The following is a 27198-nucleotide window of genomic DNA, read 5'->3' on the forward strand; positions in this document are numbered from 1 at the left end:
ACCGGCATCCTCTAGAGACACGAATGAGACAGAGGAGCTGTACAGTGAAGAAGGTGGGTTCTTAAAAAATAAAGATAAACAAGACTCCCACTGAGGCACAACATATGTTTGGTCGGCCATCTCATAACATCTCACCAGTCATGAATATAATGCTTCATATGGGTTTCCTTCCTCCATTTGTTTTGCAAGTGTATTTTAGACTGTTTCCAAACAGGTGCTTAATATCATAAAGCAGGGACTGGGGGACCTTTGGCCTTCCAGAATTTGCTGAACTACAACTCCCATCGCCACTGGCCATGCTTGCTAGGGCTGAGGGGAGGTGTGCTAGATCAGCAGATCTCCTGTACTGGTTGGGTTACTGAATTAGCCGATCTTTGAGGTCCCACTAACATTATGACTCTATGGGCCCAATTCAGGAGACCCTAATTGCTAAGGCAAGCTCTGATTTTGATTCTCTTTTTTTTTTTTGCAAAAAAAGAAAAAAAAAGGAAGTCGATTATACAAGATGCAGATTGATGGTAAGCATCCCCTGAAAGTGACAACTCAACCGACAGAATGGCTTCCGTTAATCGCATAACTTCCACGGTGGAAAGACATGTGTATCGGTTATTCATGGCTGGGAGAGAATGAAGCAGGATTACATTCCACGCACCCCACCTCTCCCACCCTTCACAATAATCTCCGTTTCTTCATGGCTAATGACTCGCCGTTTGTTTGCAAATGGGATTTGAAACTCCATAGTACTCCAACCTAAAATGCGAACAATGAGGATGGGGGGAAACGCTGGAGAAGAAGTGTATGGAAAAAGGAAGCCTCTTGCTCTCTTTCTCTCTCACAGCAGCTGGTGGTGGAAACAAACCTGCCTGTGCTTTGCTAGGTACGCTTAATGCTATTATTAGAAAAGTTTTTTCCCAACATCCGTAGTTAAAAATGTGCACCTGCAGAACACCTTCAGAATGAATGGCTAAGAATACATTTCCAAATGCTACAGGCGCTTCAGCGCTGGGCATTTATTGTCCAACAGCCACACTATGTTCACTCACTCTTTACAGGTCATCTGCATGACGTAGGAATGTATCAGGCCTACGGGTGGAAGAACGTGTCAACTTTGGTTTCGCTCAGTTTCTCATTTTTCCAGTCTCCAATTCTCCACCTTCCCGTATCACTTTCCACTGGGGGGGGGGGGAAAATCCTCATCACTATTTCAGTGTGAATTTATCCTAATAAACACATTTGTGTGTGTAATGTTGCCTAATATACACTTTTTTATTGCAAAGCAGTATCTCCAAAAACAATGCACTTTTCTTTGATATTTTCACTAATATACACATCTTTATGAACACTTTACCCTGGTATATACATTTTTTGTACACATCACTTGAATGGAGAAAAGTATTGCAAAATTTGGAGAGGTGAAAATGTTGAAGGACAGCTATTTTACAGTTCATGCATTGTGTTGAGAAATGTGAAACAGGTAGCTTCTCCTTTAAATGCAAACTTAATCTAATTTCTCCGCCATCCCTGATTCAGGTCGTAACTGTACATTACACAGTGCACCCACCCAGGCCTGCAGAGCTGAAAAGCAACTTGCCTGCTTAGCTATGTAGGCATCTCCTATAGAAATGTCACAAACCGCTAGCTGTGTGTACAGTCTGCTCCTCCCTGCATCCTGAACACATCACTTTGCAAGTGTCTATCCAGTTCATTGTGGCATAAGCTGTCACAGGCAACGACAGTCTTCATCAAATGCATGTCACATCTGCGACAAAACAGGACCACCAAGCGTTTATCGTGTGCCTTGAAGAACCTTTAGTTGCTCAGAGATTTGCCAGTTTCATTACAAGTCCTGTACAGATCAGTAAGTCCTTGTTCTAAATAAAAATCAATGTGTGATCTTAGCTACCTCTCGCATAAAGCTAAGTTTGACAAAAGGGGGAGGGATGAGAGAGAGAGAGAGAGAGAGAGAGAGAGAGAGAGAGAGAGAGAGAGAGAAAGCGCTCCTGCTTTTCAGCACACAATGTTATGCTGCTGTCCGATGAAATCCAAAACCTGGAAGGCATTATGCTAGTTGTCACCTACAGATATTTAAAATGTATAGATTTCTGCTACAGTGGATTCAGGTTTTGTTGCTGTTGAAAGGAAACCACCGTATACAAAAAGGAGGGGAAAGGGGATTTCGGTCTGGATAAGTATTCCAGCATTCTCGTGTTTACATCTGTGGCATTACTTAATGCATTATGTTCAAGTAGACCAGTGAAGATGGGGGGTGGGGGGAAATGTGGAGCCCTGCTGGATCAAACCAAAAGTCCATCTAGCCTAGTGTATTTTGTTTCCGACAGTGGCCAATCAGATGCCTTCAGGAAGTCTAGAAGCAGATCGTGGAGGCAATATTCCTCTTCTCCTGTTGCTGCCAAGCGATCAGTATTTACTAACACAGGTGGGGTCTGCAACAAAACGTTGCAGCGTTAAGAGCTTCTGCTTAAGGTTTCAGCCAGCAACAGTGCCTTCCTGGGAAAATAGGAAGCTGCCTGATAGTGAGTCAGACCACTGGTCCATCTAGCTCAGCATTGCCTACACGGCCCAACAAAGGTTCTCCAGGGTTTCATAGAGGGAGTCTTTCCCAGCCTTAGCAGAAGATGCCGTGATTGAATTAGGGACTTTTCACATGCAAGGCAGATGCTCTGCCTCTGAGTTTCAGCCCTTCTCTATAACATGCAGTGGGGAACATAGGAAACTGCCTTACACTCAATAAAATCCATTGGAAGTCCAAAGGTTTTCCACCTCCTGCTTTAAGCAGATATGGGGTCTCCCACCTGCCCTACTAGCTTGGAACATTTTATGTGGAGTTGCCAGAGATTGAGCCTAGGGCATAGGAGCCAATTTCTAGGGGCCGAGGGGGCTTCGCCTTCCCCCAATAAAATATTGCATTGCCATTCAAATGGTCGGCATGCACCATGTCATGTGATCGATTATGCAGGGCAGCCCCCCCCCCCAATATTTTATTCAAGTTGGCACTGCTGGCCTTGAGTCTTCTGCATGCAGACTATGTGCACTACCCCTGAGACACTGGCCTTTTTCATCACAAGGCACTTCTGGGTATGCGCCAAGGCACTCAGTATGATAGTTACCAAAAGTCTGGGGCAATGTGGTATGATTAATATTAATTAAATTTCTGTACCGCCCTTCACCCCAAGATCATAGAGTGGTTTACAATATAAAAATACATGACATACTAACAAACAAACAAAAATAACCTTCTCCCCACAGTTCAAAGGGACATAGATTGCTTAGTTAGCCAAAGGCTTGGGAGAACAGGAATGCTTTTGCCAGGTGCCTAAAGATATATAACAAAGGCACACAGGTGAGCAAGGATGAATGGGCTTAAAGGGGGGGGGGGGATGCAGAAAGTTCATGAAAAGTAAACTGTACACTAGGGTCAATTTATAAAAGTATTTATGAGTTGCCTATTGGCTCAAAAAGAGCCTCCAAGACGACTTATGATTTAAAGACTTTAACCTAAAAACGTTAAAATAATCTGTTTTTATCCAGACGAAAGAGCAAGCAAGCAAAAACCCACCCAGAAATCTTATCTCTTTCCTACAGAATTGATTTTGTAAGACTTGTATATCGCTTTACACTTAAAAAAGAATTCTCAAAGAAATTTACAATGCACTTAATTCAAGAAAACCGCTCATAAGGCACTTAGAAGTTTTATTACAATCAAAGGGCATACAAATTAAGTACTGTATATAAATTTGAAGTAAGTATATGAAAGCACGAATGCACCATATAAATCGCTTGCTCTGTGTCCCCACACCCCCTTTTGGAAACCCTAGAGCTTAACTCCTATCCCCAAACCAAGCTTTCTCTCAGTTGCAGTCTGATATGATCATAACCTAGCATTCAGAAAATAAGATTTTAATATACCATTAAAGAACCTCCTTGAAATATGGCAACCCTATACATTAAAGCTCTTATCAATATGAACAGGCACATATCCATGCAAGATAACTGATTATATATAATTTTATATGTTATATAAAAATAATTTTAGCCGTCTATCTTATATATAATTGAGTCTCACCTTTGAACAGGGAAGCGGGGAAGAACAAGGCTCAAACGGCGACTGCGCCGCTGTAGTGGCGCCCTGGAGCCGCCAGGGGACACCATTCGTCTTCTCAGGCACCTTACTAGTGCCGCTCTCTGCCCCAGTCTCTTCCTTGTCCTTTTTTCTTCCTTCTCTCCCCCCTCCCCTTCGATTCGGGCCCATGAGATAGAGTTATAGAAGGGCACACAACTTCGGCTACCGAGTTCTGTTACCTTTTTTCCCCTTCGGCTTTATCTGAACTGTTATATGTCACGTTGTCAAAGCACAACTGGTTTCTGTGGGTACTTTGAGCAGACCCACTGAAATTAATGCACTAACTCATGCCCTTTAACTTCAGTGGATCTACTGTGAGTAGGACGAGAGCTGCTACCGTTGCGCGGGGGAGGTGGGGTGGCGGATAAAGGGAAGAGCGAGGCAGGGACACGCGGCTTTTTAAACGGAGCTCCGCCCAAACTCTCGTTTTATCCGTTCGCTTCCTATCTCTTCCTCCGCAGGGGTCGGGGTGCGGGGAGAAGAGAGACGGCTGCCAATGCGAGCGCGGAAGCTGCTCACCCGGACAAGGCGTTAGGCCGCTCTTCCATTTATTTCTATATCTGTGCTCCCCTCTCCCTCCGCTTTGTTTCTCGGCCTTCCTTCCTCTCACGAGAATAAACGAAGCGCGGCGGGAGGAGGGCGAGACTTGGCGGAAAGAGGGAAGGAGCGTCTCGGCGGCGTCTGCGTTCGGGCCATGGGCAAGAAGCACAAGAAGCACAGGGGGGAGAAGTACCCGTATGAAGGTGCCGCCCCCTCCTTCCTCCCGGGGCTGCTAAATAGGTTGATAATGAGGGGGCGGTGGGTTGTGTGGTGTGTATGCGTGTGTGAGAGAGCGTCTGGGGTGTTTGTGGTCCTCCACCGTCCACTTTGAAGCCATAGATCGGGGCGGGAGTCGTTCTGTGAGGGAACCGGATTCTGAGGGGGATTTTTAGGAGGAAGGGGCCTCCTCCTGTGGGTGTGGGGGGATATCTATATCTATTTTATTGCATTTGTTTCCCCCCTTCCCATGAGCTCAGGGTGGCATATACACGGTTCTCTCGCCTTCCTCATTAAAGCCACACAACAACCCTGTGAGGTAGGTCAGGTAGAAGAAAGGTATGTGCTGTGGAGACTCTCATGGGCACCTGAGGGCCCCCTGCACCCTGGACCTGTTCCTGCAAGTATTAATCAAACAGTTAATTAATTGAATTAATTTTGCCCCAACATACACCCACTCCCACCGTTCCGATCTGTGGGTCTGGTGCCACTGCCGGTGCCACATAATGTCCCACTTGTAGGAAATCATTCTTTTCAAGTGTGGGTGGTGCCCTGCCCATTGGAAGCGGCACACCTTTCTTTGTAAACAGCTTTGAGGGTTGGCTTGTTGTTTTTGCGATCAAGCGGTGCATAATTTTTATGAACGGGAAAAAAGAAAAGGAAAAACATTCGGCCTACCCGGATATGTAGAATGTTGACCATGTGTTTTGATGTGGCTTTGAGCTTATGACACAGTACATAATATGATATTTGTGCAATATTAAAATTGAAATAAATACAGATTCTCATAACGGTGACAGCATAAAAAGGGAGGAGCAACCAGCAGGATATCTAAAATACAAAGACAGTGAAAAAGTGCAATACCTTCTCTCAAAGATAGCTGTTAATCCTGGCCACCCACAGAAAATGACAGACTGTCCTAGCTCATCTGTCAGTTGAACTGGGAACTGCACTTACAGTTAACTATGGATATATATATATATTTAAGCCAGCTCCAGAAACCTTTTGAAGTTGTCTTATTTTAAACTAGCTATAGTTAATGGTCCATTTAACTTGAAGGATCACCTTGCCCCATATGTGCTTCCTGGACTGCTTCAATCTGCAGAGCTTGCACTTCTACAAGTGCCATATAATAATTGTTCTCCATCTATTAGGTGTTTGTCTTTCAGCACAACAGCACCTATGCTTTGAAATGTATTGCCTATTAACATTAAGCAGGCACCCTTGCTACACTCCTTGATGCCTACTAAAAATGTTGTTGCAGCAAGTCTACCCAAATGTATAATTTAGTATTTGATTTGAAATTTTACTGATTGTATCAAAAATAATTTAAAAAATATTTACTGCAGATTGTCATTACAGACACAGTGACAAGCTGTGGTTCAGATAAAGAAAGAAAAAGTTTTAATTCCCCTTGGCTGCATGGGATGAAGAGAGAGACTGATGGTGACTTGTTCCTTCTCACATGCATCATGCTGGACCATAGTTTAGTGTGATATGTGAACACAGCCAGTGCATGAAATGATCTCAGTTCATTCCCAAATTTGCTGGAAATGCCATTATGTCACTGTAAGAAAAGGCAGAACCATGAACTAGGCTACAACCTCTTCTTTCCTATGAAATTTCCCTAATTTTAAAGACAATTTCTATCTTCACTTTCTAGGAAAAATTCTTGGCATGGAGGGAAATGTTGATCACTCCAAAATGGTTTTCTTGGCTATAGTGGCTGTTCTGTGGTGTGGGAATATTAATATTTTATCCTTTTTTTTAAATTGCTGAGATAATGACCTTGGTTGCATGTAAAACATCAGGGCTAACCATGGTTTAATACAAACAAGCAAATACCCTGTTTCTCAGAGAAACGATTGCAGCCATTTTGCTCCTTCTCTGGTCCTCCTGCTGTGAGGTCAGCGATGGTTTGATTTTGTGTGTCTGAACTGTGCTCAAGATTTATTTCACCTCAGAGAAAACCACGAGCTGTGGCTGAAGTTTTCCTATGGCTTAATATCTGTGGTATGCCTGGGGCACACAACCACAAGCCTGGGTTCTGGCATAACACAAAGTCATATCATGACTTAGCTCACAGCAGTGCAGCAGCACAATACCAGAGGAGCTGCAAAGGAACCTCAGCAATCTCTCCAGGAACTCGCGCAGTTGCTCATTCATACAAAGCCATGGTTTAGCTTGTTGCTATATGTGAACTGGACCACCACAGAGCCTAGGGCTTGCCGATCAGAAGGTCGGCGGTTCGAATCCCTGCGACAGGTTGAGCTCCCATTGCTCGGTTCCTGCTCCTGTCAACCTAGCAGTTTGAAAGCATGCCAGTGCAAGTAGATAAATAGGTAGTGCTCCGGCAGGAAGGTAAATGATGTTTCCGTGCGCTGCTCTGGTTCACCAGGAGCGGCTTAGTCATGCTGGCCACATGACCCAGAAGCTGTCTGTGGACAAACGCCGGTTCCCTCAACCTATAGAGCGAGATGAGCGTGCAACCCCAGAGTCGTCCACAACTGGACCTAATGGTCAGGAGTACCTTTACCTTTTTATATGTGAACTGGACCATTGTTTTGTGAAGTGATTTGAGCACTTGAAATACTTTGTATCAGGGATGAGGAACCTGCAGCCTTCCAAATTTTTCTAGATTAAATCTCCCATCATCTAGAGCTGATGGGCGCTTGGAGTCCAAATAACATTGGGGGGCCCAAAGGCTCTCATCCATGTTCTGAACAAAAGCTTCAAGACTTAGCACTACAGTATCTTCTTAAATGCTATGTTATAACCTTTCTGTCTCTGACTAGTTCGTTCATTGTAGTATTGCAAAAACCAAGTACAAAGCTGCTCCGTGGCATTCAGATATTAATGGAGCTAAGGTCTACATGAAGCTTAGTGGTTGCATGTAAATTGGCTGGCTATACAAAGAAAGATACATTTTTTTCTAGTAACTAACTGACACCATTAAAATAACCCTTAGGTCAATATTCTGGGTTCTATATATATCTTAGCTATATATTCTTGGCTACATATTCATCAATTTAATTGCTAAAAACTTTTGTAACCTGAAGTTGGCTAGCCTATTAGCGTATGTAGTGCAAGTTTATTTGTAATACTTAAACCAGATCTATTTCCTGCTTTTCCTAGAATATGTAGAAAAGCCCTTAAAGCTGGTTTTAAAGGTGGGAGGAAATGAAGTCACGGAACTTTCCACTCAGAGCTCAGTACATGATTCAGCCCTATATGAAGACAAAAATGACCATGAAAAACACAAAGACAAGAAAAGGAAGAAGAGGAAAAAAGCAGAAAAGCAAGTTCCTGGAGAAGAAAAGGAAAAAAGAAAGAGAAAAGGAAAGGTAGCTTTCAGAGCAGTTGTTTTGTTTTTTAACTTGAATCTTTTCCTTGTGATAGATTGTCTTTGGCAGGCTTCTCCAACCTGGTGTCCTCCAAATGTTTGGGCTGGAGCTGATGGGAGTTGTAGTCCAAAACTTATGGTGGGCACCAGGTTGGTCTTCAGGATAGTCCTCCTCAATCCTTTGGAAAGACTTGGGATGCGGCATAAAGGGCTGAGTTGGGACTGTGGAATTAAAACAATGGGTAAAGGCACTTGCACAAGCAGAATTGCAAGTGCAGCTTTCCACTTGTGCAAATTTAGCCCATACCTCAAAGATAAACCACCTCCTTTGCATGCAGAAGGCCCCCTGTTCAGTATTCAATTTTAAAAGGACCAGGTAATGGGAAAGACTGTATGCCTAAGACCCTGGAGAACCACTGCTGGTCAAGCTAGACAATACAGTGGTACCTTGGGTTACATACGCTTCAGGTTACATACGCTTCAGGTTACAGACTCCGCTAACCCAGAAATAGTGCTTCAGGTTAAGAACTTTGCTTCAGGATGAGAACAGAAATCGTGCTCCGGCGGCGCGGCAGCAGTGGGAGGCCCCATTAGCTAAAGTGGTGCTTTAGGTTAAGAACAGTTTCAGGTTAAGTACGGACCTCCGGAACAAATTAAGTACTTAACCCGAGGTACCACTGTACTGGGCTAGATAGGCAACAGGCTGATCTGGTATAAGGCAGCTTCCTATGGAACACATCCTTTAAATATTAATAAGCTTGTCCTGACGTAGTGTGTCTTCCAGTAGGTGGAGACAGCACATAAAGAACATATTTGTAATGTTCCTTGTGTATCTTTAGTATACTTATAATGAATTTCCTCACTGAGTAAACAAATTGTAATCAGATTTCCAGCCACTGGTATGGATACTTCTCTCAACAGTTTTGCTTATATTTTATGTCCACAGGATGATAAAAAGAAGCGAGATAGGGACCGGGGTGAAAGTGAAGGAGAAAGAGAACTGAAATGTCAGACTCCTCTAAGGCTAGACTTGCCACCTGAAAAACCATTGGCAAGCAGTTTGGCAAAACAAGAAGGTAAGAAAAAGCTGTTTTGTTGTTTCTTTTTAAGCTGTTAGGTAAGTTGATTTGTTCTGCCTTGCTTCTCAATTTATGACGTTGGCCACTTTAAGTGCTTTGTTGTTGAAGAGGAAAGCTGAATCCTGAAAGTTTTTTAAAAAATTAAGATCAGTCTCAAAATAAATCTAAAATAGCAGCAACATTGTAGCTATTAGTTCTCTCCGTTACTAACATGTAATTGGCCAAAATCTGAAAAGCTCTCAAGTTTGCTTTCAAATTGTGGGAGGTTTCTTAATAGGCTAAAATGCTTCATGCGCCTCTGTTTCTAAAATTGAAATAAATGTATGTTTGAAACTATGAGATGAAAAACTTGAAACAGTCAGGAATACCCCACAAACATGGTGCAAAGAGTTTTGGCAAGTGCATCCCATGGCTGGATGGGACACTTCTGTGGCCTTATTCTCTTGATGACAGGGTGATAGTGAGGCACACACCTGTCTTTGGCCATTGAGCTTCCCTGCTGAGCAGGTATGGCCAGAGTTAAAAAGACTGGCTCGCTTTCCACCTCAGCTAGCTAAGCTGAAGAAGGGAGAAAGGCAGAAGTTCCAAAGGTGATTGAAGCAGCAGCTCTGAAACAACCCCCTTGCTACGGCATAGGCAGAACTAGAATTGGGGAGCGCACCACCACCTATGGAAAAGGTCTAATTTCTTTGTAGTGTGCATAGTCCTTCCTGTCAGAGCAATTTAGAGAGCTAACCAGCTTATGGAACCTCATGCATAGAAAAAGTGTTGTTAACAGGAGAAAGCAACTCTTGATGTGTTTATTACCTTGCACAGCAGTACTTCATTTGAAAATATAGCATTTTCTATTTAGCATTTCTTAGGTGTGTGTGTGTGTGTGTGTCCACGCGCATGCACTCTAGTTAATATTTTTCTTTCATCTTTTTGTCCTAGAAGTGGAACAGACGCCACTTCAAGAAGCATTGAACCAACTTGTGAGGCAACTGCAAAGGTGAGTTCTTGTCAGACTCCGAGCATTTCTGATACTGCTAGTAGAAATTGCTAAATATTAGAAAATGCTGTCTAACCAATGTGTTAATTTTTCTGAGCTGGATTTTTCTTTCTTTTTCTTTCTTTCTTTCTACATGAGTAAGTGTTGCTATTACTGTCAACTGTAAAATCTGCCAAGCTAATGCATGTTGAACCCAAGTTTTTTTAGTGTTGATGATGCATAGTTCCTGCATCATCTTCCTTTAATAATGGTTTTCACTTTTAATCATTAAATCTTTATTGAAGTGGTTCTAGAAAGTTACTGATAAATGGGTTGTGTTTCAAAAATTGCTTACTCTGGAGTAGTTATGGAATATCCTGTAGCTTTTTTAGGATCTTGGTTTGTGGTCTAAGTTTATCTTTCTTCAGAGGGCATTAGGTTCTCCTAATAGGAGAAATCTGTCTGAAGTATACTCTTGCTTAACCCATCTGAACTTAGGGAATTGTTCATGTAACTTGACTACAGATTATATGAAGCATTGCTCCATTAAGGCAAAAACATTTTTTTAAAAAGGAGTTTATCAGGGAAAGAGTGGAAGTAAGCAGTAGTTACTAGAGGAAGGTCAAATTAATTTTGATGATTCCCGGCCTATTCTTGCTTGTGGATTTGGCCAAAAGCTAGTGGCAATCTTCTCAGTCAGTGTAGTTGAGTTATATGTATGATTCGTGACTGGCTTGGACAACTCATCTTTCATAGTTTTTAGGTATCTTGCGTACCCATGTGGACCAGAATGAGGATTTGATGGTTTCTCTCTTAGTTTTAACTTAGACTTGGTGAGGCTTGGACTATTGATGTTTGAAGGCTTTGCTCTATGTATTAACACTGCTTGGGGTTTGGGGAATGCTGCCAGTCTTAAACTGGACCCTTCAATTGAAGGTGAGAGTAAGATTTTGCAAGCATTCAACGGCCTTGTGAAATAGAATTGCTTTCCCTGCCATTGATATTATAATCCATTTTGGTGTTCTAAGGAGAGACAGAATGTGGCACCTGTGGTTTGGTTTAGAAATGTCAAACATGTTTTAAAAATAAAATCCCATCAAAAGTAAAAAAATAAAATAAAAAGGGAGGGTGAGACTGCTTCCAGGCAGCACCTCTACAACTTTAAAGAAATGCAAGATTGTATTATTAGGGCAAAAGCTCTCTTGTTTCAGTTCAGTTCTGTGGTTTCTTTCAAGTTGGAGTCTTCTCTCCTATTTAATACTAAGCTCTGTCTGTTCTTTGTTATAGAAATGAAACATAAAGGGCTCTTCTTTTCATTTCTTAACAGAAAGGATCCAAATGCTTTCTTTTCATTTCCTGTGACTGACTTTATTGCTCCTGGCTACTCCATGATCATTAAACGCCCAATGGATTTTAGTACCATGAAAGAGAAGATCAAGAACAATGGTTACCAGTCCATAGAAGAACTAAAGGTGCTTTTAATTTATATTTTAACTGCAGAGGGGGGATTAGACGTTGACACTTGCTGGTACTAGCAATTGCATTGTGCAGGTTTTTTCAATATTTTATTCATTTTGGGGCTGCACTTTCATAGTTTATGAACACATAGAATAAAAAATTGGCGCATCTGGCTTTCAGAGTTGTTCATTTGCTTTCTTTAGAGAAAGTCTTTGTGAATGTTTTCAAGAGACATTTTTCATGTTCCAGGGTCTTGGAAATTTTGTGTGTGTGTGTGTCAAGGAGAAAAAACTGAACAGCAGAAGTACTTGATCTTTTAAAACAAGGATGTGAAATGAACCTGGTCATTAGTGCATCAGAGTAATAAATACTTATAGCCATAATTAAGTGACTCTTCACCATTGTATTAATAAGGTTGAGGCTTTTCTGTGTTTAAGAGAATTACTTAAATCACAGAAGCATGTAAATATGTTTGTGTTGTTGTTGTTTTCTTGAGAAATGTAGGAAACAAACTTTAGCACACAGGACAGTAGTAAGAATCCCTAGTGTTCTTCCAGAATGTAATACAATTGCATTACTGAAACAAATATTGTGTATATTGACTCTCATCCCCCCCCTTCCAAAAAAAAGTTTAGGAAATTTAAAAAAATGCAACTTTCCTGCCTTATATAGCACTATATTTTAAAATGCCTGCCCCAACCTTTTATCCTTTTATTTGCACATTTTAAAGAAAAACACGTGTGATTCCCTTATTACTGTTGTCATCCTGACAAAAAGAGCCCTCTGATCTCTTGGGAGTACTGTCTGCATTGAGCATTGCCTTTATCAGCACATTAATATGAAAAGTGTAAAGTCAGATGTCTGTCATAAGCATCTTTGGTCTCAGATCAAATCTGTCATCTTTAACACACATCAACTGCTGGCCTAGTGTTTTGCAAACTAATATCTAAGTAAAAGGATACCAAATCCCAACCAGAGACTCAGCCTGTCACTCTTAAGAGCTTCGAGGTGGCAGAGAATGCAGGCCTGGTGCCTCTTCTGCCAGCTAATGCAGTGATTTCTTAGCCTGTCCTTTTTTCTATCTGCAGTAGTACTGTAGTTAGAGGTGGGTCAGGAGACAGACTATTAGAACAGTGGAGTAAGATAGAACCATGGAGTAGCAATGCTTCCTATCTGCATGTGTGCACACAGCAGTGCTGTCTACGCATGTGTGTGCACACAAACGTTGTTGCTAGGTTGGAACTTGGAAATCCTACTAATAAACTGTATAGACTAACTTGCACCTGTATTATGATGCATTATTCCTATATCCTCCATATCATGAGGATACTTTTTTTAGCCAGGCAGAACAAACAGTGCTTATGTTCTCAATTACTAGCACCTGCCATCTTGTCCACAGTACAAATTTCCATACATAAAGGGGCAGATATATTTTCTAGGTAACATTCCTGTAAGTTCCTACTAATGTGTCTTACTTCTTCTGTTGATACAGGAGAACTTCAAACTGATGTGTACTAACGCCATGGTCTATAACAAACCAGAGACCATTTATTACAAGGCTGCTAAAAAACTCTTGCATTCAGGAATGAAAATACTCAGCCAGGTAACTGAATTAAGGAAATAATTCAAGAGGTATTGGAGTTTTGTTGGCTTGTGTACATTTCCATTTGTGTTGAATAGAGAAGAGGCCATTCTTTTCTAGCTAAAGGCTAAGTCATTAGGTTAATTCAATAAGTAGTTCTTTCTTCTTTATCTCTCCAAGAATAGTTAGAACTTAAAGTTTGATTGTTTGCAAGTTATTTGTATTAGAACCCTACCTACTTGCTTGATCTTTCTTCCAAGAATCACTACAGCTGCAATCCTAAACACATGTATTAGGGACTAAGTCTTTTGAACTCAATGGGACTTACTTCCCTACACCCCATTTTTTCTCTGCACCTCTTACCTACCCAGTGGGCAGATGGGGGAAGCACAGAGCACACTCAACAGGAATCTGAACTGATAGCTTGTGGTAGGCTTCTCTCCCCATCTCCTTCCATTGCTAGCACACAGTGCTGCTATTCTAGAAAAAGAGATGCCAGAACTCACCATGAATACCTCCTTCATTCTTTTAGAATGGCAATGGTGCCCACCTGAGCGGTGCTGGAACTGAGTTCCTGTGAGTTCTCCCTGGGGAAAATGCACTGCTAGTACAACTGCTTTTACAATATTTTATTAGCGCAGAACATGGACCTTCAGTTTGGGGAAAAGACTGCAGACTCTGCAAGGGTTCTGTGACAGCTTTGCAGCCTTCTTCCCCCCTCTGAAGACCCCTTGTAACTGAAAGAAAAGCACTTAATGATTAGGCAGTTTTAAAATGGGGGACTCACATACAGTATGAAGTTTTAAACCTGCATGGTTTGTTTCCTTAGGAAAGAATCCAGAGTTTGAAACAAAGCATTGACTTCATGGCAGACCTTCAGAAGAGCAGGAAGCATAAAGATAAAACAGGTCTCCAGTCAGGTGAAGATGATGATGGCTTTGGGAAAGATGCAGACTCCATGGACATAGACCTCAGAGCCTTTAAAACACCTAGCAAAGAACTCAAGAAGTAATTACTCTGCAAAGGGCTTACATATTTCTTTCATTTCAGCAAAATTAGGAGCAAGCAGCCCCAGGCTGCATTGAAAGCAACTATCTCCAGTAGCTCTGAATAGGGATTAAACAAATACATGGAAGAAGACTGGTATGTCAGTAGCACTTAGGCATGATGGCTACATGGAACACCTCTGTACAGAGGCATCTATAGGGATCTCCCATTTTTGCGTAGCCTTAGCCAAAGATCTTAGTCACCAGTCCTATTCCACCACCACCCACATTTTTTTCTGAAGGAAAAGGTGCACAGAATCTTCTGGCATTGGCACTCACCCACTTGCCTTTCCAGCTTCAGAGCAGGGAAAAAGCCAGTTGGTAGGAGTTGCTAGATTGACCACGCTTGGGTGCCTTTACCACACAACTGCCAATTAATCCTCAGCCAATCCTGGAGCTGGAGAGGCAGCAAGAGTTTGCTAGAACTGCCAGTGGATAACATTTATAGTAGAAACTACAATAGTAAACACAATAGCGAGATACAATTTAATATAATGAAAACTATCCTATTACAGAATTACTTGTCTCTTCTTCTTTTTTTTGGGTACTTATTTGCACTCCGGTAAAACTTCAGGTTCAAATTATGTTGTCCTGTTGTATAAGACAAATTTTAGAAACATTGGGTTGTATCCAGCTAAGTTTTACTCAAAACAAAGCCATTGAAATTAATGGACCTATATTAGTCATGTCCTGTAAGTTCAGTGGGACTATTTAGAAAACAAACAACATTGGATACAGTCCCTTCTGCTTGAAATAATACTTTCAGACTCAAGGATGATGACATGCACAACGAAGGAAGCAAGTTACTGGCAAATGAATTCCACCTTCACTGCCAAATGTGCCACTTTATTTTAAACTGATGAAGAACTTCTTGGAATTTACCAGTTATTGACTGCACACATTCTAAAACAAAGTTTTAGACTTGGTGGTATTAAACCCTTTTTTTGCTATCTTATATACTATGAAGGGGTACAGTAATGTATATAGTTTTGGGGGGTTTTTTGTCTCTTTTTAATGTATGTTTGTTTTCTAGGAAAGAGAAAGAGCTACTTGAAGAAAAAATAAGGAACAGTAATTTAGAGAGGGAACAAGAACTGATTGAACATATCATCAGAGAATCAGGAGGAAAGTTAACAAAAAGACCTGCTAATGCTCAGGTAAACGGAGAAAAGGATATGGATGATGCTCATTATCTAGAACACCATAACATACCGTATTTTTCGCTCTATAAGATGCACCAGACCACAAGACGCACCTAGTTTTTGGAGGAGGAAAACAAGAAAAAAAATATTCTGAATCCCAGAAGCCAGAACAGCAAGAGGGATCGCTGCACAGCGAAAGCAGTGATCCCTCTTGCTGTTCTGACTTCGATAGCTGCGCAGCCTGCATTCGCTCCACACATTTCCCCTTACTTATTAGGAGGGAAAAAGTGAGTCTTATAGAGCAAAAAATACGGTAAGTTAAATACGTTTCAGTCCCTTTCATTTGATGTTTCAATGATTGATGTGATTACAAATCTAAAGTCTCATAATATCCATTCATTGAAGCAATAAACAAAACAGCCTGCTAAATTATGTATGACTCTGTCATCCTAGCTTTGTAGGCTGTGCACAAAAGACACATTTTAATGGCTTGATCTTTATTTCAGTGTGAGTTTGAAAGAAGAAAACCTGATGGCACAACCACCCTGGGACTTCTTAATCCAGCAGAAAATAACACAGGGGGTAATGTTTGCACTGAGTAATTTTAACAACCTTTCCCCTTGGTGGTGTGTATTACTGATGGATTTCTACACTTAGTAGAGGTGCAGAGGAAGTCTCTTGAGGCTGTCCCACATTCCTCCCGTGCTAGCGTTCCTTAGAATTCCCACTTCGCATCTGGCTGCTTCTGGTCCCTGCTTAAATGGTCCCTGTTTGAACAGTTAGTCCAGAGACAGTCAGAATGGGATGTCCTTCTGAGAATGCTGTTTGATTTAGGGAATAATGACCTAACATCTTGGAATATTCCATGGCATTTTTAAACGAGTGCCTTCCAGAAGCATGATTCCTTATCTAGCAAAGATGGGGGACCTGTGCCTGCCCAGATGTTGCTTGGCTTCCCATCCAGTATGCCCAGAGCTCAGGGATGAATGGAGTTGTAGTCCTGAGCCATCTGGATGGTCTCAGGTTTCCCATCCTTGCAATATAGCTTAATAATTTCTATGCATAAGGTCCCAAATTCAGTTCCCTGCCTTCACCTGCTCAATTACGTAAATTAAAATAGATTAGCGTGGACATTTCTGTTTTAGGGTCGTTATTACAACTACCTTTTTCTTCCTTAGTGCATTTTTATGACTTATAGTTGAATCCAGGACTAAGGTGTTTTTAAGGGACAATTTTTCAGTGTTTATGCTCACAAAGGCTTTAGAAAAACCTAGTAAATACTCAGAAGGGAGATGTTGTGTGCATGTGGCTAACTTAAGTCCTATAACTTTCTTTTTGTTCATCTCTTGAGTGGTAGAAATCGGACATGGCTCTGCAAAGTTGGGTGTCACAGCTGGAAGACTGCAGTCAGGTGTAAATACATTACAAGGGTTCAAAGAAGACAAAAGAAACAAAGTTACTCCTGGTAAGTGTGACTTCTAATTTATGTTTAGTGGTGCCCTTGAATGCAACAAGGCTGGCAGAAATTACTCCGGTCAGCTATGAACCACTGATTGAGTACCCTGTAGACCTTGCCACGTTTAACTATGTCTAGGCATGTACTTATATGTTACCTGGAGGGGTGGAGCAGACAGATAACCTCTTTGAGTAGCCACAGGTGGAAACAGCCAGCACTCTCCTCAACAGGCTGCAGCTGCCTCTGCCCAGGCACACCCTTCTTCTTTCCTAGAGGAAATGAGCACTGGGAATTAAAGCTGAAATAAAGTATGAAAGTTAGAGGTTTGCTTAACTGTGCACTATTGTAAACAGTCTTTTGAGAATTTTTCTAAAAGGTGGCCCAATTACTATAGGTGCCACATAATACCCGTTCCACATTTGTAAGAACTCTTATATTTAGTGTGACAGCACCTGCACTTCGGAACTCTCTGCCTCTTGAAAACAAGCAGGCGCCTTTACTATGCTCTTTTTTTGTGCCTGCTTAAAACGTTATTGTTCAGACAAGCCTACCTAGATGCTTCGAAAGTTGAGGTAAATTTAATCTGTTTTAGCATTTTAGCTTTTGGATGTTTTTAAGTATGGTTGTGATTTTCTTAATTTTATTGTTTTAACTTTTTGCAAACTGCTTTGAGGTTTCTTTTAAAATCAGGCAGTGTATAAATTTTATGAAATGAATAAATAGTATTACATACCAACATGTTTGCAAGTATAGTCACATATAGTACAACCTAGTCCTAAAATATCAGGCCCTTGTTTAAACTACAGGTTATTTCAATTCTATGGGACAACTAAGAACAGGTTTATGCATTTAACAGTTATTAGTTTTTGTTGTTGTAATTTGGTCTGTAGAGGATACCAGGCTGCCTAAGAGATTCGAGGCAGAATTTATGGCATTGGCAGCCTGAGCAATTTTAGCAGTCTCGTTCCTGTACTGCAGTGATCTACCCCCTTTTGGGGGGTTCAGGTCAAAGTTCAGCTTGTTTTAGGGAGGAGGAAAGCCCCATTTTTTAGGGGTTCAGGTCAAAGTTGTTGAGCTATTTAAACAGCGTGAACAGCGTAATTGTGCAACATGATTTGTGTAAGAGACAACCAATGTGAACTTAGCTTCTAGGTGATTTTTCCTCTCATAAATATTGAAGGCTATATATCAGATCTCTTTATATCACCTAGTGCCTTCTGCAGTTGTTTGTGGTTGATGTACTAAAAACCCCATATAAAAAGGAGATTTTGCATATGTGGGAAATAAGCAGAGGAGAATCTATTGTATGACTTGGGCTATAAAAAAACAAAAGAGATTAGAGCTAAATATTTTGCTCATTTACTACTTGGCAAGAGTTGTCGGTCCAGTCAGCAGAAAACCAAATTGTTGCTAGCTTGCCGAAACAGAAGTTTTGTTGAACGATCACATCATATGCTTTGGCAGCTGCTAGAAAAGCTCAAAAGCTTTTAACAGTATATGCACTAGACTGTTTGATCCCTGAAAATATATGGGATTTGTATCCATCATCAGAACAATTAAAAGCTTTACACATTATTAGTTTAGTCCTTAAAACTCAGCTAATCTGATCAGCTAACATAGATCAAAGCTGAATCTGGGTGATACAAAGTTGCGGTATCCCACTTGTCCAAATGCAGCTCTCTCTCCTCCCCTTTGCAGCTCCCTGCAAATCAGGGATTTGCAGGATGCTGGGGGACTCTCTGGAGCAAGATGGGGAGCTTCATTGGGGTGGAGAGGAAGGGGAAGTCCCCTCACATCTGCTGATGCAATGTTGGATCTCGCTCTGTATCCACAGTCTGTTCTCTTTGCTGATGTATTCATTCTTGAGACAAAGCACAAACTGAATCACAGAAATTCGCATCACTTGATTCATTCAAGAGTTGAAACATATGACTTGAGGCTTTTAAGATATCTACACTGTGTGGCATAATAATATTTTCACACTCTTATTTCAATATTGGGGCACTGCATATAGCCACATATGTACCTGTTAAACCAATTTGGATTTGCAAAAGCAGTTTTCTTTGGGCATGCATGCTAGTTGAATCTGAGTTGACAAGCAATTAATAGAAACGCCAGTTTTAATAAACCAGTTGTTACGGAATGTAGCTCTGGTGTGGTATGAATTCAGCAACCTAGTCGTGCAAGGTAAAAGTGGATAGGTTCAGACACAAGACTTGCACAACATAGGTGGAGGGGATTGGTCAGAATTGTGGCAATACTAGGCACAATCTTTACCCATGTCAGGATACTGTTGGACTAAAGATCCTATCATCTCTGAACATGTTGACTGGGGCTGTCTGGAGGACACCTCATTGGCTACTCCTGAATTATGCATTCTGTGCTCTTAGTTAGTTAGTAAGTTAGTTAGTTTGTTTGTTTAGTTTGTTGTGTTTGTTAGGGCTTTGCTTCTCCCTAACAAGCCAGGTTTAATAAGCAAACATCAAACTCTAGCTTAAGGTTGGCTAGTGAGCCTGGATTGCTAGGGAGAATCAAAGCATAGTCTCAGATTCAGATGCCATGTGAAACTATCCTCTTCCTGGTTTGATTAGCAACTTGTGTAAAGGTGGGAATGAAGCAGCAATTCTGCCAGCCTCCAGCTCTTGCACAGTATAGTTTATTAAGTCAAAATCCTTGTGTACATGGCCTTTGAGTGAATAAAACTACATTTGAGAAAGCATTTCATTCATTCCGAAAGAAATATTTAATGACAGTTGCTTCAGTGTTTCCCCAGCATTTACAATTTTCTGTTGGAAGAAATGGTGACTGGCAGTGGGAAGAGGAGGCACCCCCAGCGTATTAACCAGAGTATTAACATCTCTGGTTGCCTGGCACTAGGACAGGTGTACAGTGGTACCTTGGGTTACATACGCTTCAGGCTACATACGCTTCAGGTTACAGACTCCGCTAACCCAGAAATAGTGCTTCAGGTTAAGAACTTTGCTTCAGGATGAGAACAGAAATTGTGCTCCGATGGCATGGCAGCAGCAGGAGGCCCCATTAGCTAAAGTGGTGCTTCAGGTTAAGAACAGTTTCAGGTTAAGTACAGACCTCCGGAACGAATTAAGTACTTAACCCAAGATACTACTGTAATTGATAGGGACGCGGGTGGCGCTGTGGGTAAAACCTCAGCGCCTAGGACTTGCCGATCACATGGTCGGCGGTTCGAATCCCCGCGGCGGGGTGAGCTCCCGTCATTTGGTCCCAGCTCCTGCCCACCTAGCAGTTCGAAAGCACCCTTAAGTGCAAGTAGATAAATAGGTACCACTTTATAGTGGGAAGGTAAACGGCGTTTCCGTGTGCTGCTCTGGTGCCGGTTCGCCAGAGCAGCTTCGTCACGCTGGCCACGTGATCCGGAAGTGTCTGCAGACAGCGCTGGCTCCCGGCCTCTAGAGTGAGATGAGCGCACAACCCTAGAGTGTCAAGACTGGCCCGTACGAGCAGGGGTACCTTTACCTTTTACCACTGTAATTGAAGCAACAGTAATTTCTTGGCACTCATGGAACTGGGTTCTCGGAGCCCAAAGAGGCTTTTTTTACTCTGGCCAGACCAGGTGCAATAGATTTAAAGTGCTGTTAGCTTTAAATCGAGAAGCTGTACTTCTTCTTCCAACAAGCAGTAAACACCTGTGAAGAGCAAATCTGTTGTTAAAAGGGACATTCAGTCTAACACATGTGAGAATATTAATTCTGGCTCTTATTTTTCATTAGTGATGTACTTGAACTACGGGCCCTTTAGCTCTTATGCTCCAGCTTATGACTCCACATTTGCAAATATCAGCAAGGATGATTCTGATTTAATCTATTCCACCTATGGGGAAGATTCTAATCAAGGGAATTTTAAGTAAGTAGGCTTATTTTTGTCTTTATCCTGATGACTTTGAATTAAAAACCTCTTTTAGAAATGTTCACATATTGGCAGGTGGGGGGGGAGTGCTTCTTTTCCTGCTACTGGCATTGGCACTAGCAAGAGAATGGAACTTGACTGCAGCTTTTGTATTCTTTATTTTTGACTAGTTGATGCGGGGCTTTTCCTGGAATAACACTAACTCAACAGGGAAGCTAGTGAGTTCTTAGTATTTCGATTTTTACATCCCATCCATTACAACCTTTGTCCTAATACAAATAAAAATCTAAATTGTGGTATGATTCTGAGAGATGCTTTTTCTACGCACATAAGTTTCCCTTGGGGGTCTCAGTTGGATGGATCTCTTCTTGTGTCTCAGCTTTCCTGACTGGTTCATAGATTCATAGAGTTGAAAGGGACCCTGAGGATCATCTAGTCCAACCCCATGCAATGCAGGAATATGCAGCTGTCCCATACGGGGATCGAACCTGCAAGCATGGCATCATCACTGTCATTCTCTAATCAACTGAGTTCTCCAGGTTTTTTGTGAGAGATGGAGGAATGAGCGCTGGGGTTGGGCACCTGCTGGAGTGGTATTTGGCATGTTAGGTGTAACCACGTCATAGGAACCAACTCCTAAGGGCCAAAGGGGCTTTGCTCCCCCCTCAATGAAATATTTGAGGTGGCTGGGTTCCCCCAAAGTTGATGGGCATTGCCATTCAACTGGTGTGTCTGCACAACATCATGTGATCAATTACCTGGCCCTCCCCCAATATTTTATTTAAGTTGGCACCCCTGAACCCCATATTTGTAGAAAGCTTGCTTAGTGTTGCTTTATCCTGGTTGCACCTTGGCTTTTCCAAGACAAATTCAAGATAGCGTACATTAGGGTGTAATGTTCTCTCCCCCACCACCGCACATACAATTCCCTTTGCTATCAGCCTCCCTCCTGCACCCACCAAATGAAGCACAGGGTACACAGACTGATTAGAATACCACCTTTTGCACTGAACATACATAGCTCCAGTTTTTACTATTTCTAGGAAACGTCAGTGATAACTAGCACTGCAAATTTACACAAGTTACGAGCCTGTGGATAATAATGCATGTCTGCATCCCAATACAGATGTGAATTTAAAAACATATCCAAGAAAGGGAAAATCTATAAACTTAAGAGAAATCACCAGTTAACATCCCTAGTGGTTCTGATATTATAAAACTTTTTTTAAAACAGAGAACAAAACAAAACCTCAAAGGTAAGTAGTGATTTTATTTTTATTTGTAAGATTGTTTCTTGTAAACTAATTGGCATGCAATTTTGTTGCTTTTATCTTCAGCATCAATGAGTTCCTGGCAAAATCTCAAGACTACCCATATGTAATGGCGGACAGTTTGTTGGATGTTTTGACCCAAGGAAGGCATTCTCTCTCACTCAGAGAACTTGAAAAGGTGAGACTGCTTGTGTGTGAGCATCTGTATCAGGGTGAAGCAATATGTACCGTATTTTTCGTCCCATAGGACGCACCTAGTTTTTTTGGGGGGGAATAAAGGAAATTTCCCCCCCTTTATTTCCCCCCCAAAACCAGGTCGGGGAAACCGAACCAGGTCGAGGAACAATGGGATGGCGGCGCTGCGCCTCCTTGCTGTCCCCCGAGCTTGTGGGGCTGGCCGATGTCTGTCCGGCGCGTGGGGCGCTCTGCTTCAGGGCGCCCTTCGCGCCGGGCAGCAGGCTGCTTTCTGCAGCGTGGGGGAGCCCTGCGGGGAACTCCCGCAGGGCTCCAACATGCTGCGGATGTCTGCCCGGCGGGCGGGGCGCTCTGCTTCAGGGCGCCCTTCGAGCCGGGCGGCAGGCTGCTATCCGCAGCGTGGGGAGTCCTGCGGGGAACTCCCGCAGGGCTGCCTAGGCTGCGGATGTGTTCCTGAAGCCTGGAGAGCGAGAGGGGTCGGTGCGCACCGACCCCTCTCGCTCTCCAAGCTTCAGCGAAAGCCTGCATTCGCCCCATAGGACGCACCCAGATTTCCCCTTCATTTTTGGAGGGGAAAAAGTGCGTCCTATAGGGCGAAAAATACGGTAGTGTCCTCCACACTACAACTCTCATTATCCTTAACTGTTCACCCTACAAGCTGAGGCTGATGGGAGTTGCCCTCCCAATGTTGTCGAACTACACTTTGGCTACTCCCAAAGTGTAAATGGTGGAGTGGAAATCATGGCATTAAGGAGTCCATAGACATGGGGACAATTACCCTGGACTGCAAAAAGAATCTACATGACAGATATTACTTATGAGACCAGGTACTAGTTCTCCTTGAGAAAGCATGTTGGAGGAAAGGCATACCTTTAGAAATATTTCAAACTATGTTTTTATATAAGAGCATTTAACTCACCTGGATCCCACTGTGAAGTTTTCATTGAGAAATTTATTCCCCTAATGGGGTTAATTAGCAGAAAACTAGCTTGATAAGATGTGTGTGTGTGTTATAAGCTAAGCCTGCAATCATGTGCACAGGCTGCTTAAAACGCATCAGCTTTAGGTCAGATTTTTATGTCCCTTCAGTGTCCTGGGGACCCACAGCAATATTACTCCTTCCTATATCACTGTGGTAATATGAAAAGCCTGGGATTACATAGGAGAAGCCCTCACTGTCCACTTCAAGCAAATATAACCAACATCTGGAAGGCACCCACCATGGAGTGTTTGAAATCAGAGGTGGCGCTGTGGGTTAAACCACAGAGCCTAGGACTTGCCAATCAGAAGGTCAGCGGTTCAAATCCCCTCGACGGGGTGAGCTCCGGTTGCTCAGTCCCTGCTCCTGCCAAACTAGCAGTTCGAAAGCACGCCAAAGTGCAAGTAGATAAATAGGTACTGCTCTGGCGGGAAGGTAAACAGTGTTTCCGTGCGCTGCTCTGGTTTGCCAGAAGCGGCTTAGTCATGCTGGCCACATGACCCAGAAGCTGTACGCCGGCTCCCTCGGCCAATAAAGTGAGATGAGCGCCGCAACCCCAGAGTCGGCCACGACTAGACCTAATGGTCAGGGGTCCCTTTACCCTTTACCTTTAACCAGTTGAAGGGGTTGAGCAGCTTGAAAACTTTATCCTTCTTTTCCAGTTGCAGCCAGCAGAAGAAGCTGAATGTCTGTGTGAAAAGTCTGCTACAAGCAAGGATGTGGAGGTGATACTCTTCTGAATTTGATTGAGCCTTTAGGCAGTGAAAGGTTCTCATGCAAGCCAGTTAGAATAATTTGTTTCAAGTGCCAAATTTTATGTACTTCTACATAAAACCGGAACAGCTGACTTGCTCTTTACTGTGCAGCATTGGAGATAAACTTCCAACTCTGTGTTGCGACCTTTCATTCATAGCATTAAAATCAAGTTATGTAAAGTTCAACTTATTGTGCCATGGTCAGATTTTAATTGCAGTCATCTGTATTCTCCAGCCACAGCTTGTACTATTATAAAGAAACCTGTTTTAACTCCTTATTACTTTGAAAGCTAAGCCCTCACAAATTCATGCTGTTGTGCAAGATAGTTGCTGCTGCCTGTTCAACATAACTGTTGTAAACAGGAGACATTTGATGAAGGAGGTGTTCAGGTATAAATGTATTACTAAGGTATCCTCATCTGACTCATTGGCAAATGGATGAGATTCAGCAGAATGGTTTAATTGCCTCTCTTTTGTTGTAAATGTTGAAGATGGAACATAGTCCCAGATATTATAGTTTATCAGCTGATATTGGAGTAGTTCTAAGTCTGCGCTTGAGGAAATAGAGAACCAATTATAGTGGTTTAAACAATCCCACTTAGTATATAGCAGGGATGGGGAATATGTGGCCCTCCAGCTGTTGGGCTATAACAGCCCCAGCCAGCATGCCCAATGGACATGTAGAGGGCCACACATTCCCCATTCCCTGATGCCTATTTTTGATCTGAAGAAAAGGTTGAGAGTCACCACAAATGCACTGCTTGGTTCAAATATTTTATATAAATTTGGGGTGTGCTTGATTTTTAAGAACCTGCATTTGTTTGCCATCTACAGATTCTGGAAACGGCTCTACCCAGTAGGTTTGACTCCTCTCTTAGTAAGGAGAGGCTGACAGCACTGAGAGCAGTAACCAATTTTGGAATGCCTGTGGAGGAGTTTGACTCAGAAGGTGAGTGGCATGAGCTGTGCAGTTGTTGCTTTGCAAGGCCTCTTGGCACATTCCAGCCCAGCTGATGTCTGCCCAAAACTTCACTTTCAATTGAACAGAAGCAGAGGTCTTCCAGAAAAAACTTGATGAAACCACAAAATTGCTTCGGGAGCTTCAAGACGCTCAGAATGAACGACTAAGTACGAAGCCACCTCCGAACATGATCTGCCTTTTGGGCCCATCTTACAAAGAGATGCACTTGGGTGAGTGTGGTGCTGCTGGCATGTGAAACCTTTAAATTTTAGACACGTCCTGGTTCTTTAGTCTAACCTCTGCCCTGCTAGTAACTTCTTTAAAATGGATGCTGGTTGTCTTGGTAACCACATTTATCAAATGGAGCAGCATTGCCACGACAATATAGGGACATCACCTTCCTGGATGTCATAGAAGAGTGGAAGATGTGTGGTTGCTGGCGGGGATTGAAATGCTAGTTACTGCAAGCTGAAGGGGATTCCTTTGTGCCTGGCTGGCTGCTGCAGGCAGAGGGGCCAAGCCTGGAAAGCTAGATGAAAGTAATCTTCCCCTGCCCCCACTATCTGAAGTCATGATGGACAGGGCAGGGCCAGCAAAGACTCTGCAGCTAGTGCACAGAGCAGGTTAGATAGAGTAGCCACAACATAAGTAAAATACATCTAGCATTGCGTTCTTAGAAACGCAGCAATGGGAAACAAGGTAGTGCATTTCTGTTCCTATTGTTATACTGTCTGGAGGGCTGCATGGCTTACTGTGCATGAGGTGATTGTGCCTGCTTTGTTCCTCTGTGCTAGAGCACTGGCCCCCTAACCACAATTCCTGGGGGCTTAGTGATATGTCAAAACCAGGGATTGTGGTTTGTATGGAGTGAAGCAAATTAGGACCTTCTCAGTAGAACGCTCTCCCATCTGATGCCAACCCTGTTCAGGGAAACTTTTAATGGCTGTTTAATTGTGTTTTTAATATTTTGTTGGGAGCCACCCAGAGGGGCTGGGGCAACCCAGTCATATGGGTGGCATATAAAAAATTATGATGATGACCTTTGACTAGGATATTGTACTAAGCCAGTGACCATGGTTTGTTCCCATAGAGAAAATGGCCCAGATAGGTGAGTGATTCATCGTAAATCATTAACTCTGCCCCACTTTGCATGTCATGGAAAACCAATGTGTGCAAACTAGTTTTATATGACAAAACCCTGCATTTTTAGGCTGTTGGGGGGCAATTAACAGACTTTAGATAAACCTTATAAAGTCATACCAATGTTTTACTGTTAACTTTTCCAGCGGAGAGAGTGACAAGTAATCTAAAAGAGCTTGCACAACAAGTGGCTCCAGGAGATATTGTGAGCACATATGGCATCCGTAAAGCGATGGGGATTTCAGTTCCTTTACCAGATGCCATGGACAGCTTTGTTGACTTAACAGATGGTGAGTAACCACAGTGCATTTCAGCAGGTCCCCATAGATTGGTTGTCCTGGATGTGGTTCATGAGTTGCTCACCACATGGAGTAACTACAGTAACCATATTCTGTAAACTAGCACTTAAGAGGTACTTAACCCACAGAAGAAATAAACAGTGAGAAAGTCTGACTTCTGTGTTGACCCTATCACGTTGGACTAGTTAGAGCTGGAAGATGTGCCTAAATCTGACTTTGGCACATTTTTGGCTTGACATTTCCCCTTCCCTGTAGTGAAAGCAGCTTGTTAATTCTGAAGCAGATTCACACCATTGTCTGTCTAAATAGAGAGAAGCTAATATACCTCCACCTGTTTCCTTAGCCAAAACAAGCAAAGTAATAAGCTGTTAATGCTTTTTCCTCCCCAGAAGCAGAGGAACCTCCAAAAGCTCCTGTTCTCAGTGGAAATGAATGTGAACTAGTTGGTGGTACATGATGCTTCTTATTTAAATGGTTTTAAGTCTTTCTTTTTTAAAGATTTGTCCCAGTGCATGCATGGGCACTTTGTATACTTGTGTTTGAATTCTTAATAAAAACTTTAAAACCAAACCAGTTCTATTTTCCTGACAGATCTAAGAGATGCTTCCTGAATGCAGTGCAGAATGAAGCAAGTTGCAGAGTTTTACATTCACACAAATCTTGTTGCTGCCTCCATTCTGCAGGCATTACTTGAGTCATACAGGACTGAGGTGACAATGGGCTAGAAAGCCTCAAATTTG

The 27198-nt window shown here is 42.4% G+C and overlaps 1 protein-coding gene and 1 long non-coding RNA gene across 6 annotated transcripts in view, besides 1 other annotated feature; both read left to right on the plus strand.

The window, feature by feature from the left end:
• LOC308482464 overlaps positions 1–1622 on the plus strand; it is a 73067-nt gene extending 71445 nt beyond the window's left edge. For all 3 annotated transcript variants that reach the window (XR_013989285.1, XR_013989286.1, XR_013989287.1), the window contains one exon: positions 489–1622. This is a non-coding gene — a long non-coding RNA (uncharacterized lncRNA). The remainder of the gene's footprint in view (positions 1–488) is intronic.
• Positions 1623–4084: 2462 nt separating this feature from the next.
• Positions 4085–4516: a sequence feature (RNA overlapping with rRNA (AC0LMH_025126) was converted to a misc_feature.).
• Positions 4517–4749: 233 nt separating this feature from the next.
• BRD7 (bromodomain containing 7) lies at positions 4750–27028 on the plus strand. Of its 3 annotated transcripts, none has more exons than XM_081015529.1 (17): positions 4750–4884; positions 8033–8241; positions 9187–9316; positions 10253–10310; positions 11617–11761; positions 13240–13350; positions 14159–14337; positions 15409–15532; positions 16024–16099; positions 16869–16982; positions 20723–20855; positions 22196–22307; positions 23966–24028; positions 24893–25007; positions 25106–25249; positions 26306–26449; positions 26848–27028. In XM_081015529.1, exons 1-17 carry the CDS (start codon positions 4836–4838, stop codon positions 26913–26915), a joined length of 1974 nt encoding a protein of 657 aa, XP_080871655.1. In that variant the 5' UTR covers positions 4750–4835; the 3' UTR covers positions 26916–27028. The 3 variants fall into 3 exon arrangements, with proteins under 3 accessions (XP_080871655.1, XP_080871656.1, XP_080871657.1); XM_081015530.1 differs by having other exon boundaries at positions 26851–27028; XM_081015531.1 differs by having other exon boundaries at positions 16875–16982.
• Positions 27029–27198: the final 170 nt, after the last annotated feature.

The sequence above is a fragment of the Podarcis pityusensis genome (genome assembly GCF_964106645.2).
Source record: "Podarcis pityusensis genome assembly, chromosome: 8".
Lineage (NCBI taxonomy): Eukaryota > Metazoa > Chordata > Lepidosauria > Squamata > Lacertidae > Podarcis > Podarcis pityusensis.

Coding starts and splice junctions, on each gene's coding strand:
- BRD7 (XM_081015529.1), top strand. CDS start 4,836: ATGGGCAAGAAGCACAAGAAGCACAGGGGGGAGAAGTACCCGTATGAA. Junction 9,317..10,252: donor CAGTTTGGCAAAACAAGAAG/GTAAGAAAAAGC, acceptor TTTTTGTCCTAG/AAGTGGAACAGACGCCACTT. Junction 13,351..14,158: donor GAATGAAAATACTCAGCCAG/GTAACTGAATTA, acceptor TTGTTTCCTTAG/GAAAGAATCCAGAGTTTGAA.